Here is a 15,577-nt window from a genome sequence, read left to right as displayed (position 1 = left end):
TTCATTTTAAATTAATCAATAGAAAGGAATAATTTCTTAAAACTAATGAAATGAAATCACAAAAATAATGATTGACTTATAATTTGATGTAATTTATTAACCTTAAAATCTAAAACTTATTAAATAACAATCTTTTTACACTTTAACGATTAACAATTAACAATAAACTATAACTGATTAAAATAATTAAAACAAGAACGCAATATAACAGGGGAGATGTTACCTCTCGAGTGCCCAACGCAAAAGTGCCGGAGCGTTGGGCGTTCGATCTTAAATAAATGAGTGCACGTGTCACGCATCCCTACTCTCGAAGCTTGTAAGGTGGAAAAGTCAATTCGTTATTGCACTCATTTATTTTTACAATGTTTTTAAGTAGCTTAATAATTTAAATTACTATGTAATAAATCATTTCAAAATATGAAATGATTTTACAAAGGTCTAAAACAGTTGAGAAAGCATACTGAATAAAATGCAAACCCAGTTACCTACTTCCTTAGTCAAAATGCCATCCATTTAAGTTCATAAATACTAAATAGTAAGTAGTTGGTGTTAGTTCAAAAATTAAAACTATTTAAATCTAAACAAAATTTAACTTTAAATCATTTAATTGCTATTTGATAATAATAGGGTTCAGTAAATTTACTTATTATAATAAACGGGTAGTTTCGGATAAAAATATTACAATAAGATAATTAAGACTTACGAACTAATGTGTTACGCTTTGGTATATCCGCGGCGATATATATATGTGTATAAATACTATTTCTCTTTATAGAATTCGTAAAACAATGTGTTACGTAGGAGATAGCTTAAGATATTTCATAGATACGCGCAGATGAACGCATATCACTTTTACTAACTTTCACGATTGTATATGTATAGTGATATATATTATCGAACAATAGAACCGTTGTCTGTTCGTACGTTGTGGCTTGTGACATGATAAATTGCTATGAGAATATTAACCCAGTGTACTCAGAGTAATTTATAATGGAATTCACGCTTGTCACGTTGATAGTCTAAATTTAATATATACTAATACGATAAATGCGTAAGAGACTCTGTCTGTCTGTCAGGCTTTCACTGCCAAACCACTGGACCGAATTTGATGAAATTTGATTTTAGTATAAAGCTAGTATGAACCCCAAGGACGTAGGCTACCTTTTGTACTTAACACCTGATTTACAATCCCTAAAACGCGAGAGAACTAGTAATGTTATACGCTAAAACCTTCTAGGAAACACGCTGCATCTTTTGGTAGAAGTTTTATGTATATTGCCTTAGTTTTTTTGTTAGTTTGAAAAATCAATCGTCCTTTATAAGTATAGAAGATTTATGTTTTTAAATATTTAATTTTTGAGGTAATTTTGAAAATTTTTAATTTACTAGTTATAATTTTCAACCAGTTCCTCTTAAAAGATTTAGTTGAAATTTCGAACACGTCGTTGATCTGAAATGCCGAGGTTGCTGGGCTAAGACCAGTACCGGATTCGACGTTAGCGCCGTCTCTGGGCATTGTATAAATGGTAGGCTCAGTAACTCGAACCAATGGCCCATCATCATGGGAACTTATACGTCCATGGGAACCGTAACATAATAATAGGAAATATTGCTGCTTGGCGGTAGATCTATGATGAGTGGGTGCTACCTGTCGAGCCCTACCACCAACCTGTCTGTGTCGGATAAAATAAAAAAACACCAAGTGTGTTTCGATCGTTAACATAGTTGGAATTTAAAAACAATTCAATAAATAGTCTGCAATTACAAGCGTCCATTATTGGTTCCGTAAGCCGCATATGGGAGTTATATCGACCGCCAGCCAATATGGAGTTGCCGGCGTTCGATGTCCGGTTCCAAGATGGAGTTTCCGTTTGGCGCCATCTACCGGTGTACTAGAATGGATTGTTGTTAACGGTTAATGATTATAAATAAATCATTATAATATAATTAATTGAACTTGAAAGAGTTTTTTGATTAAGATTTTTATTAAATTTAAACAGATGATATGAGGTTGAGACGAGTTGAATTTACTCTACGGTTTGGCCATAACAGACAGACAGAGTTTCATCAGACAGACATTCCTTACATCACCTATGCGCCACCAACCTCCTTCCTTGTGCCTGTTACATTGGCTCACTCACCCTTCAAACTGGAACACAACAATAATGAGTACTGCTGCTTGGCGATAGAATATCTGATGAGTGGGTGGCATCTACCCAGACGGGCTTGCACAAAGCCCTACCACAAAGTGAACTTTCACATTTCTAATATTAGTATAGATTAGCAGACCTTCAACGCCTGCCCCCTCTTTGCTGTGGCTGCGTTCTACGTCGAATTATTTTGTATGATAATGTTCACCTATTAAACATCTCTTAAACATGCTTAATATATTATTAATTATTAATTAACAGACAGACGACAATGTTGTTAAGTGGCACTGACTTCTATAGTACAGGTTAACGCCTAGCTTAGGAATCACACTTATAAATAACCTGTGCTGACTTCAAGCGTCAATAACGAAATGGTTTTAGAGCCGCCTAGCGATGTAAAAAATCGCTGGTTCGATTCTGACCCCTTGGACTGTTGTCGTCCCCACCACTAACAAAAGCTTCAGGCTTAATTGGAGGAGAGAATACGAATTTTAGTAATTCCTTGCAATTTACATTGCAATTTTTGTTTACAGAAAAAATTCAACAATATAAAAATATTGGCTACCGTTGTATCTAAGTAGTACGTTAATTTAAATTTAGTAGATTTACACTCGATTTAATTATATTATAACGAAAACTTAATTAAAAATTTGTAATAGAAAACGTCTACACAACAAGAGTCAACTTTTTTATAACTTGAAGTAGCTTATAGATTTAATTGAATAAATAATGCAATTACCCAATAGAAAGTAAATACGCGAACAGGTGTCGATAAAAGTGAAGTTGATCGGTCGGTTAATACAACTTTCGATATCTCTCGTATAATCGATGTTTTTATATCGATACTAGTGTTGTGTTATTGATGATGTCCGGTTTTATCTACTCTATATATTAATATTAAAATATAACTATATATTGTAGTTTGAAATTGATTTTAAAATTTTTATTTTGTCACTGACCATTATTCCCGATTGTAGTTTTTCATTTCTGGTCAAAGACCTTTGCTCTTGAGGAGACGGTTTGCGGCTAATTCCATCACGATGGTCCCACGCATTATTTTTTTCCTTATATTATAATTATAATTATTTTGTTAGAAGACTAGTTGTATAAATACACACACATCAGAATGTCAAATCAAACTTCTTAAAAAACAGCAGGTAGAATCGTCGTTGTAATCTTCTTTGTCCCGCATAAGAATTATTCATCTCGTTGACGACTATGTAGTTGTAAGTATTATGAATATGTACGGAATTCCCTTTTTTTTCTCTCTTGGCGACGGTTAACGGAAGTAACGTCATATGATATGATGATCGTTCAACTTTCTGATTTCCCTGTCCGCGATGTCACATTCACGGAAGCTTTTCACGATAAATATATATGTATATGCTGTAATGTGTAAGGACATTATATGTTGCCTTATTAGGCTGCGAATCTATATTAGATGTGATTTTAATCTTCTGGTTCTAGTTTAAATCTTGATCGATTATAAAAGTAATATATAAAGAACTGCAGTGATTACCTTACTAAATATGATAGATGCAAAGATGTACTTGATAAAAAAAGTTTTGATGAACTTTGAACAGAATTAAGTATTTCAAAGTATTGTATGTATATTATGGTACCAATGCTGGAACGAGAAACGTTATGAAATCGACTTCTAAATGTCAATAACCAATCATAAATTGGATCAAAATGTGATTGACCAATCACGGGTCAGAGGTGATTTCGCGTTGAACGCGTCAAATGTCACTCGCTAGCGGGCAATCGTGAGTGACGGACGTCTGTTTCGAAAGCAGTTAAGTGCTTAAGGCGAAGCTTCTTGAGATATTACACTCAAGTCGGCTTGTTTAATGTTCTTGTTCTTGAAAGCATTTGATCGATTAGTATAGAGTTGTATTTAATGAGTTATATTATCAATATAATTAAGTATAAAATATATTTAAACATGTCTTGCTGTTGATGTTTTGTTGGTTGTCAGGTCTAAGGTGTTTCGTTTCAAACTGGTAATAAATTTTTGACAGTCAATAAGTCAGTTTAATGATTCTTTATTGTAAAAATTACTTATATAATATGCGGCTTAGTTGAAAACATTAATAAGACTTTTTTTATAAACGGTGAAAGGTGTTTTACAATCGTTTAATAACTTTTTAGCTATCATTTATTTTTTAATGTTTTTTGTCACGCCAACCTTTGTTTTATTGTGTGTTTTTCTAACAATCAACCTGATTGTGTCTATGCTAGTAGGCTTGTTTTGATTGGGTAATAAACTGGAGAAGTAACGTAGTGACCCAGTGAATGATATAACGTGTAGATATTAACCAGTAGCAGCAGTTATTTTAAGCCGTTAAAGCATCACTTAAGTTTACTTGTAATAGTTTTACCATGTATATGATGTTCGGCGGTGACTTAATTCATTGTCTGAAGACATTTTAACACACTAGCTGCCTGTCCTCTCTCAGTTCGGATAAAAGAATAATTTATTTATTTATTGAACGCAGTGCCTTCTGCTGGGTCCAATCTAAATCATCCAAGGATCCAAGGATACACACAAAAGTCATCGAAATTGATCCAATCGTGTTAAATTACATACACGCAGTGCCGCAACCGTCTTTCAATTATTTCGGCCTAGGACCTATAATTCTATGTACTTTCAAATGTCTAGAGTTTAACAGGCGATAAAACTATCATGAAACTATCTAATACATTTCTCAATCCTTATTAAATGGATCAGACATTCACTTATAATAATCAATAAGTTGATCGAAGGTGCGGTACGAGAATCGAATTCGTGACTTCGACTGTAATCGTGACATGTCGACTTGAATCGATATAGTAAAATAGCATTGTTTAATGATCGTGTTTATATGTTACATTAGTTATAAGTACGCTGTATATGCACTAGGTAACTTATAGCCTATTCCAATGGAAGTAGGAAAAATGATAAACAAACTTTAGATTCACGTATTTCATGCGATTTGCTATACCGTGCACTATTAAGAGTTTATGATTAATATATCTTTAATTATAGTAACAGTATTTCACTTAACCACTCATTTCTACTTTAATTTTACTTCCGAAATTCCGATAACAGTTTCGTCAACGTTCAAAACGGTATTTTATCGCAAATAAATTTGGTGTCAATTGTTGTTTGTTTGTCTTTTTTCCTCTTATGGTTGCAATAAGGTTTACATACATATATTTAGTACTGTTCACTCCCGAAGGCGCGCCCCTCCTCGCTAAATTTTCTGAGCAAATGTACCACCTAATGTTAAGTGGTCACCGCCGCCCATAGACATTAATGCTGTGAGAATTATTGGCCATTCCTTTTACCAGCAATGCGCCACAAATCTCGGGAACTAAGATATGTTATGTCCCTTGTGACTGCAGTTAAACACCCTTCAAACCTAAACACAAAAATGAATACTAAGTATTGCCAGACGGGCTTGAACAAAGCCCTACCATCAAGAGTATATATTCAAGGTTTAAAGTAGACGGACTCCGAGAGTGAATAGATCTATTTGAGTATGTCTGTTTTGTAAACATAACTAGCTAATCTTCAAGACTAGAAGAAGACGATGCTTAGATCGTGGCGTGATATATACCTAGTCTATAACTTTCCTAAATAGGTCATCCAAAACTAAGAGAAAACTTCAATTTCGTTCCTAAGATTAGTGCGTTACATACTCGTATAAAATATTCGTGAATAATGATCGATGATCAATGAAAGAGCGTTTTCGATACTCGTACGAAGTCAAGCGTGACGAATGCGATGAAACTTGGGTGATTTATATGGACAATAGAAAAATCACATTATTTTTTATCGCACATATTGAATCGTGTTATTTTATGACAATGCCGTTAAAGGCGATAGATAGTCTAGTTTAATCCAATCAAAGAAAGATTAAAGGTAAACAAACCTTAGATATAAGTATTCCACTCAATTTCTTAGCAGCTCAGCTATGTTGTTTAATATATCGTTATTTAGTATTTATATTCACTTTAATTTCACTTCCAAACTTCGAATAATAGCTTCGACTTTCAATACGGAAACTTTTTCACAAATCCATAATGAATATCGTAGATATAAATACCTCACGACCAATTATAAAATCAAAATATACTTAATTCAAGTAGGCTTTACAAGCACTTTTGAATCGTCATTTAACAGACTATTTAAAGTAAAGCTACCACCGGTTCGGAATGTAGATTCTACCGAGAAGAACCGGCAAGAAAATCAGTAGTATCTATTCAATATCAAACAAATGTAGTTTATTTGGCTATTGTTGTCATATTGTTGTTCGAATGGACTATCGTCTGTTGCAGTTGATGACCTAACATGACGTTAGTTCACCTCAACAATGCTGATATTGGTTGGTTTCACGCCAGATTTTTACAGCATAACATTGGCCATATGTAAATGATTTGGTAATTACTTTTTTAGTTCTTTTTATTTTATCAAAGAATTATTTTCAATGAACTATCCTATACTGCCTCTTTTTTTAATTCATCTTTGCCTATTAGTAAATTGTTGTCAAATGTTAAAACAGAAATTCTAACCAGTCCACCAGATTGATGGTGAACCTCTATTCCTTTTTAATACTAAGTAATTACAAGCTTGTTTATAAAAAGTAGGCTTTTTTTTTAATTTCTTTTCCATTAATCATATTATGCTGAAAGTCGCTTTTCATATTTTTAACTCAAGCTTTCATGTAAATTAATTCCTAAATGCTTTTGTATACAATTAGCGTTAAAAACCCGCAGTCTTGGTGCATTGGTATTTTATATTTAAATTAATTCAAAACCTTCACACGGTAATATGATGACGTGTAAACGAAAATTTAAATTTTAATTGCGAGTTTATTTTTTAATTAGTGAATATCAATATGTGTTCTATGTGGGGGCTATGTTTCATCTGGCTTGGTACCAATTTTTTATAATCATTGGCAGAAAATAGTTCGTATTCCAGTTAGAATAGTGAGTGAGCCAGTGGAGGTGTTTGTCGGTAATTGGTTTACGTTGCTTACCTTGCTAATGTATAAAGATTAATGTGATACAAGGGGTGTCGGTCTGTCGTAATTTTTTTTGAACAAAAAACAAGAACAAGACGTGAAGATGAAGAAGATCAGCTTGTAAATGTGCTGTGCTAAGGCCTCCTCTCCTTTTGTGAAGAAGGTTTAGAGCTTATTACGCCAAGCTGCTACATGATGAATATCTGACAGGTTTTCATAATATATGAAAATAAGGTTGTTCTTGCCAGGGTTTGAACCCGCAGTCATTGGTTAGGATGAAGAAGAACTCTTTAAATAATAGACAAGGATAGTGACAATATTGTATTTAATTTACCGCATCGAAATCTACAGCATCTAACCTATATTATACAGGTTTTCTTTGTCGTATTTCCTATCCGTCTGCGAAGCGTAACAGTTATTTACAGTTCACGAACCTTTCAAACTCTTGACCCGATGGAGCATTGCCAACGGTTGCTGAGTCGCGAATTCTTCTGAATACCCTTTGTTTCGTACTCATTATGTATCGTCTTATTGGAATGACGTTCTTTACTCATTCAGCGCTCGTTTCGGTGACAATTATACTATTGAAATATCGGGATGCAATATTTTGTTAATTATGCCTCGATATTTCTGGCTGTCAGGAGCCGAGATGGCGAAGTGGTTAGAACGCGTGCATCTTAACCGATGATTGCGGGTTCAAATCCAGGCAAGCACTACTGAATTTTCATGTGCTTAATTTGTGTTTATAATTCATCTCGTGCTCGGCGGTGAAGGAAAACATTGTGAGGAAACCTTCATGTGTCTAATTTCAACGAAATTCTGCCACATGTGTATTCCATCAAACTGCATTGGTGGAATATGCTCCAAAACTTCTCCTTAAAAGGTGAGGAGGCCTTAATCCTCCAGCAGTGAGAAATTTACAAGCTGTTAATGATGACGATGATGAATATTACTGGTTGCCGTACAGATTTTGTGAATGTTCGCTTCTCTAGTTAAATTATTTAGAAAAACTTTTAATTCATATATATTTATGCTAATATTATAAAGGAGAAAGTAACACTGTCTGTCTGTCTGTTGCTATGTCACGGTCAAAGCCGAATTGAACCGAATTTGATAAAATTAACAACTATATATTAATAAATTTCAATCGCAGATTAAAAAAAGCTTTGATCTCGTTAAAGGACAAATAATAAAAAGTATGGCGGTTAGTAATTGTTAAATTAAATGCGGGATAAATAAAGATTTAATAGTTGTATTTAGTAATCTATGTAATTGACTGTCGAAAAAGAGTAATTACTGAGTTTCTTACTGGTTCTTCTTAGTAGAATCTACGTTTCGAACCGGTGGTATTTTTTAATTTAATATAATCACGTTAAATGCCTTAAAAAGAGGTTCTAAACCGCTTGCAAAGGTTCACTTTAGTATATTTTGTCTGTGTAATCGTAAGATCGATAATATTATTTACTAGTTAGTAAGTCTGTACTTATATAGTCGAAAGTAACTCTGTCTGTCTCTCTTTCACGATCTAACGAACTAAACCGAATTTGATAAAATTTTGATATTAAGTAAGCTTGAACTTGAACTTTATTTGCCAAATACGTACCTGACCGACTAAACGAAGCCGCGGGCATCGACTAGTACCTACTATATATGTACATATATAAGTCAATCGGTCACTATTGTTCGTTTAATAAATCAAAAAGTAACGTAAGTTCATTCAACTATTTGATATAGCAATAATATTATACCATTAACGATATAACCATACAAGGTTTCGAACACCCTTTACTTTCACCGGAGAAACTGCGGGTTAATTGAAACGCTTTCTCGATTCGCGATTGCCTCCCGGCGTTGCACGCGAGTTTATTTAGCGCCCGTGATGGTGAAGGCGGAACTGGTACTAGAGGACCGTTTGGGTTGACACTCATAACATAATCAGCCGCTATGTATCCTATAGCAATGCATGTATTGTTCTAGGATGTATGCACCATGGTGTTGTTGTGTATTTGAAGGGACTCATCCTTGAGTTGAGTTGGAGACAGTGTAATGTAGACAAAATGGTCGTAGGAATTAGTTGGCTACATTTGACCTCAGGTGATCCATGTGTGTTAATGTATATGAATGTTAAAAAAGGGATGTATCAAAATCAAAATAAACTTTATTCAAGTAGGCTTTTACAAGCACTTTTGAATCGTCATTAACAATGTTAAGTGAAGCTACCACCGGTTCGGAATGTAGATTCCACCGAGAAGAAGCGGTAAGAAACTGTCGTGGGACACACCCGGTTTGTTAGTTGCTTTCGTTATAAATTATTTGTTAAATAATAGTAATAATGGAATTAATAACCAACGTTTGAGAATAATTAAACTAGAAATTAAATTGTTATTAAAATTTGTGAGTTAGAACATATATGTCATATATATAAATATCACCCACACCACCTAGATGTCTGAAAATCCACAACAGCGCGATTTTTAAGACATTTTCTGCCTCGCACAACCACTCTATGGAACCAGCTTTCGCCGGCGGTTTTTCCGAACCGATACGACTTGGGAACATTCTAGAAAAGAACGTATTTATTCCTTAAAGGCCGGCAACGCACCTGCAAGCGCCCGGTGTTGCAGATGTCCATGTCCGGTGGTGATCACTTTCCATCAGGTGGGTCCCCTGCTCGTTTGCCCCCTATAACACTAAAAAAAATGAGTTTGAATAATGTTATATTAAATCGTATGTAATATATACAAAGAGAAAGAGAGGGTAGGATGTCTGGGTGGTTTTTGGTTTATATTTCCTTACGTGACGTTTTCTGCCAGTTCTCTCTACTTCAAGCCGCGTAAGAGAAATTCGTTTCGAAAATCGTACAATATCCACACGAACCTGAATTTTTGACGTTATACACGCATTTTTAAATTGAATTAGACTTATATATACCTTTAACATATATATACACGCGTTATTTCCGGTTATTTTTTTGTTGAAATTTAAGATCAGCGTATGTTTTTTTTGTGACTACATTGAAATATCCATATCTCATAAAATATAAGACGCATAAATGTATTTTATAAGCCTACTTTATCTAGTTCACCTTGAAACAATAGCTAGCATGATATAAAGTTATATATTAATTCTAATATACACTCGGGCCTTGGAGTAGTAGTGCAAAAAGCTTTAATAAAAGTGTAACACTACGCCTTGTTGCCTCCACTGGTGACAGGAGGGCTGGTTCGTTTTTTGCCCAGAGGATCGGAATTACGACTCAACGGCGAAATGCTGCTAGCATTCTTGCCACGGTCAGGATACAGTAACTATTTTGAATTCATATTTGTATATATTTAAGGACTTAATGTTAATACGTCTTTACAAAATAAATATATGTATGTATAATTATGTAAATTGGCATCAAAAAAGCTTGGTGTGCTCAGCAAGGCAAGACAGTATTTCACGTCGGCCCATCGTCTAAGACTATACAAGGCGCAAATTCGGCCTCACATGGAATACTGCTCTCACCTCTGGGCGGGTGCTCCCCAGTACCAGCTCCTTCCATTTGACCGTATCCAACGTAGAGCGGCTCGAATTATCGACGATCAAGCCCTTTCCGATCTGCTTGATCCTTTGGCTTTGCGTAGAGATGTTGGATCGCTCTGCATCTTCTACAGAATTTATCACGGGGAATGTTCCGAGGAATTGTTCGAATTAATCCCGGCTGCTGAATTTCACCTTCGGACATCTCGTCAAAATTCCAAATATCACCCGCACCACCTAGATGTCCGAAAATCCACAACAGACCGGCAACGCACCTGCAAGCCCCCCGGTGTTGCAGATGTCCATGGGCGGTGGTAGTCACTTTCCATCAGGTGAGCCTCCTGCTCGTTTGCCACCTTATGACATAAAAAAAAAAAAAAATATAGATCTGGCAATATGCCATTCTTTACGAGTTAAATTATGTATGTTTAATTAAATTATGAATAAATTTGAATTATTTAAAATAAAAACAAGCTTATCCTAATAATATATAATAAATGCGAAAGTAAGTTTGTCTGTTACAGCTTCTTCCGCTGAATCGATATAGGTGAAATTCGGTATGGGGATAGGTTGATACTTTTTTTAAATTTAACCCCCGAGTGTAGGTTTGTATGCTTTTCTCTAAACAATCAAATCGCACCAACATCTTATATGGAATTTGAGTAACATAGAGCTACTTTGACGACCTCCATGGTCGAGTAGTGTGTACACCGGTTTTCATGGGTACGCCACTCCGAGGTCCCGGATTCGATTCCCGGCCGAGTCGATGTAGAAAAAGTTTATTAGTTATCTACGTTGTCTTAGGTCGGCGTGTATGTGGTACCGTCGTTACTTCTGATTCTCCATAACACAAGTGCTTTAGCTACTTACATTGGGATCAGAGTAACGTATGTGATGCTGTCCAATATTTATAAAATTTTTAATATCAAATTAAATAGTAACTACTTACTCATTGAAGGCGACAACGATATTTAATTACGTTACAAAAAAAAAAAACGACACACACTACTGGTTACAACAGGAGGATTACAAAAACGAAGGTCGTGGTATCAAATTCTAGTAAACATATCTGAGTTTTGTAAATTTTAATTAATGTTATCATAATAATTTTAGTATGATTATTATTATTTAATTTAATTAATTCGAATTGTCTTTTTTAAGCCTCCGCTGAGATATTGATGCAGACGTTTAATTATAATGTCGGTGCTAGCAAAAAGCGTTAACTCGTTTCGCCTTGGTTTACATAAACACTTCAAGGAAGTATATGAGCTGAATGTGTAAATATATGTTACTTAAAGCGTTATAAGTACTTGAGTGTAATTTGTTTTCGTGTATAGAAATATTGTTTTATAGAATGCATGTGTTTTTTATAAATTTCAGCCGCGATATGGGTCGCCAGTCATATAGGAAATTGTATGAGCAGACGTTATTACATAAATTATTACTATTGTCATACTGGCCCAGTAGTTAGAACGCGTGCATCTTAACCGATGATTGCGAAATTGCTCCATACCTTCTCCTTAAAGGGAGAGGAGGCCTTAGCCCAGCAGTGGGGAAATTTACAGGCTGTTAATGTAAAAACAAAATTGTCATACTGTGCAGAAAATATTAAATAAGTTATTACTAAAGATATCAAAGGTAGTACGCAGTCACATTCTCTAAACTTCATTTTGGGGTGGCAATGGTTCCTTCATGACTATAGAAAGTTCAAAGATACAATCGAATAGCAGTAGTATGTCAGTAATGTTACCTTTTCGCTTTGGAATTTGAACCCAGAACCTTTTTATCTGCAACCTTTTTAGTTAGCCACTGGACCGATGAGGCAATAGTATTGTATTGTAAATAACTTCGAAAGAGTACCTAGTTCCCCAAATAGCAATACTTGATGTTGTTGCGTTCCCGTTTGAAGGGCGAGTGAGACATTACTTATTTTAAAGTCATTTTTAACGCCACCAACCTTGGGAGCTAAGATGTTATATCCCTTAGCCTTCAAACTGGCACACAAATATACTAAGTATTTCTGGTTAGCGGTGCAATAATATATGAGTTACTAGACGGATGAATATAAATATCCCTATTCCTTATGTATACAAAATACAACTTATGTACCTGAGGAATTTCTTGCTTGAAATCATGTACGATTTCCAATAGAAAAATGTAATATTAATAAATCGTTTTACCGCTCAAAGACGATATTAATATAACAGTGGATCAATTTCGGTAAAGTCTGTCGGACCGTTTTGATACACATGTTAGTCAGTGGGTCACACGCGAACCGTTTTTTTTTTTTTTTTTTATAATTTGTAACCACATACGTGTAATGACCGTGAAATTTGCGAATTCGAAAGAGTTAGTCGTGCGTATACTGTCGACTAATCTTGTTTAAAACAAAAAAGTGCCGGAGTAAAGTCTCCCCTTCTATCGAGGTGTGAGGATTCGAACACGGTTGCTCCAAATCGGGTTGGTGCATATGCATGTGGTAAATTTTCATCTGATTCATGTAGGTTTCCTCACGATGTAAGTCATGTAAATGGAAATTCAGCGGTGCTCGGTCAGATCTGAATCCACAGCAACGGTTTCAAGGGGTAGGTTCATGATGTAGGATCAAAAAGAGTTCGAAACGTAGTCTTTAAAACTAGCTTATTATTTAATAGTTGCTTCGCGCGTTTTATCTCGCGTGAAACGTGATGTTTTGTAGTATATTTTTAAGGCTCTCTCGATAACATATATATTAGCGACTAGCGTATAAATATTATTTTAAATCGGACTGGTACATTAGAAGATAACATTGACGTAAATTTACGATATAATTTCTATATACTGCATTAAAATCGTTGATTTTAATATACCTTTCTTTTCTAGACTTGGTATGATTTAAAATCAAATATATCATCGTAGATATATATAATATAAGAAAAGTGTTAAAGTGAATCGAAGATATAGTGTAACGCTGTGAAGTGAAGTGATATATGTTTTATAAATATAAATATTTATATGTAAAATGATAATATGGCGCTTATGGCACCGAGGAACAGCGCGCCAGTCATTAAGGACAGTCTGCACACACCAGCGTACGAGGTGAGTTAATTGTGTATCATTCAATGAAATATTTGGAATTTTGGTTTATAGTTACGGCTGGTAGGTGAGGTGCCTTCCACTGTTCACATATTCAGTTTTTTTTTTTTAAATAATATATAGGCTAGCGTCTGACTTATGTTGAAAGTTATAATACAGCCTAAGGTGGAGCGCGCTTGCTTAGAAGGTGCTATTCAATTTAGACTTGAAGGTGCTCTTATTGTAGGTGGTAGGGAATACGGAGGTCGGGAAAGTTTGAAGGGTGAATGTATTTGGATTAAAAACTAACCCATATAAGAAGGGTATAAAAATAATAGTGGAGCCAATGAAGACTAACCAACTGCGCTGGATATATTACAGTATGTGAGATACACACACACATACACATTTATACTCAGAAAGGATGTCAATCTGACACTCATGGGGAGAGTTCAAGCGGAATACTATTGATGGATAAACACAGTTCGAACCGAATGGCTTGGTAGTTTGAGATGGAGGCTCTTGGCACAGATTAGGTCTGTATAAGCTATAATAATGTAATATACTAACTTTGGCCCCCAATTGGTTCGTCGTTGTGTTTAATGAAGTTTTAATCTATCTCTATTCTATATTTAAAATCTTCAGATTTTGCGTCGGTCGTCTTTGCGTGTTCGAGTAACAAACACCCAAACATACAGACTACCAGATTTATAATATTAGTAAGTTTCAGTGATAACAAGAGGGCAGATCTAGTCAATATCGCTGGCCTGAAGGCTGCCCGACGTTGTAGCTCGTTAAATACTAAAAATACAATAATTGACTGATTACTAATGAAAATTACTGATAAATATTACGTCGGTCTCGTTATACTCAGATCTCTTGCTAAAGTTACCTCGTAAAATATAGTATTTACTCTTAACTAATTTCAGCGTCTTAGGATCTAGGTAATAAAACAGATTGCTAGCATTCAGTCACGTGGAAGAGTTCGTTCACCTTCCTCGGTTGATATTAGCGCAACCGCGCAGAACGGGAGTTAAGTTACAATGGTCGAAACTAGATTTGGATGGGTGACCGTGAATCTTTAAATGATTTGTGTTTTTTTTTTAAATATTTAATTTAAGTCACAAATATATTTTCAATTTCATACACTATAATTAAAGTTAAAATCGTGAGTTATATCTTTTTTATTTGGAACAGTCGATTGTGCGAATGGTTTGATATTTTGAAGAGTGGTCATCTCTCTGCATAGAGATCTGATGCATCTGCCCACAACCGCTATATCTGTGAGTTTAAAGTAAGAGCCTGATAATGTCCTACAGCTGGTCTAAGGCGTCTTCTCCCTTTCAGGAGAAACTTATTCCATCAAGCTGCTCCAATGTGGGTTGGTAGATGTACGTGTGGCAGAGTTTCCTTGAAATTAGACACATGCAGGCTTCCTCACGAGCTTCAGTGTGGCCACTTCGGCCCGCAAGATGTCTCGTTTGAAGGAAGGTTATAAGAGGAGGAATAAATTAATATCAATATTTTTTTTTCTTAATCTTACATAAAAAAATCGTGCAGAAATAAATGATATGTGTATAAGTTTGTCTTGTCGCTTAAATACAACGATGAACTTTGGGTAGAGGACTCAAAATCGAAATATACTTTATTAATGTAGGCTTTTACAAGCACTTTGGAATCGTCAGCTTACAAACTATATTAAGTAAAGCTACCACCGGTTCGGAATGTAGATTCTAACGAGAAGAACCGGCTAGAAACTCAGTAGGTACTCTTTTTTAACATTAAAAATACAAAGTTATGTTAGTTAAACACAATTATATATGTATATAATATATCATGCCT

General features: G+C 34.9%; 1 protein-coding gene across 9 annotated transcripts in view; it reads left to right on the top strand.

The window, feature by feature from the left end:
• Nucleotides 1-15,577, top strand: part of LOC125075054 (mitogen-activated protein kinase-binding protein 1) — a 128,631-nt gene that overhangs the window by 55,333 nt on the left and 57,721 nt on the right. The window contains exon 1 of one of the 9 annotated variants that reach the window (XM_047686621.1): nt 13,550-13,759. The exons of the other annotated variants lie outside the window; for them this stretch is intronic. Coding sequence (XP_047542577.1) covers nt 13,691-13,759 — 69 coding nt within the window. The 5' untranslated portion in view covers nt 13,550-13,690. Of the gene's footprint in view, nt 1-13,549; nt 13,760-15,577 lie in introns of those variants that run through there. 9 annotated transcript variants of the gene reach the window in all.

The sequence above is a fragment of the Vanessa atalanta genome, chromosome 29 (assembly GCF_905147765.1).
Source record: "Vanessa atalanta chromosome 29, ilVanAtal1.2, whole genome shotgun sequence".
Taxonomy (NCBI): domain Eukaryota; kingdom Metazoa; phylum Arthropoda; class Insecta; order Lepidoptera; family Nymphalidae; genus Vanessa; species Vanessa atalanta.
The sequence above is the reverse complement of the archived record's forward strand: the minus strand, read 5'-3'. Positions and strand labels throughout refer to the sequence as shown.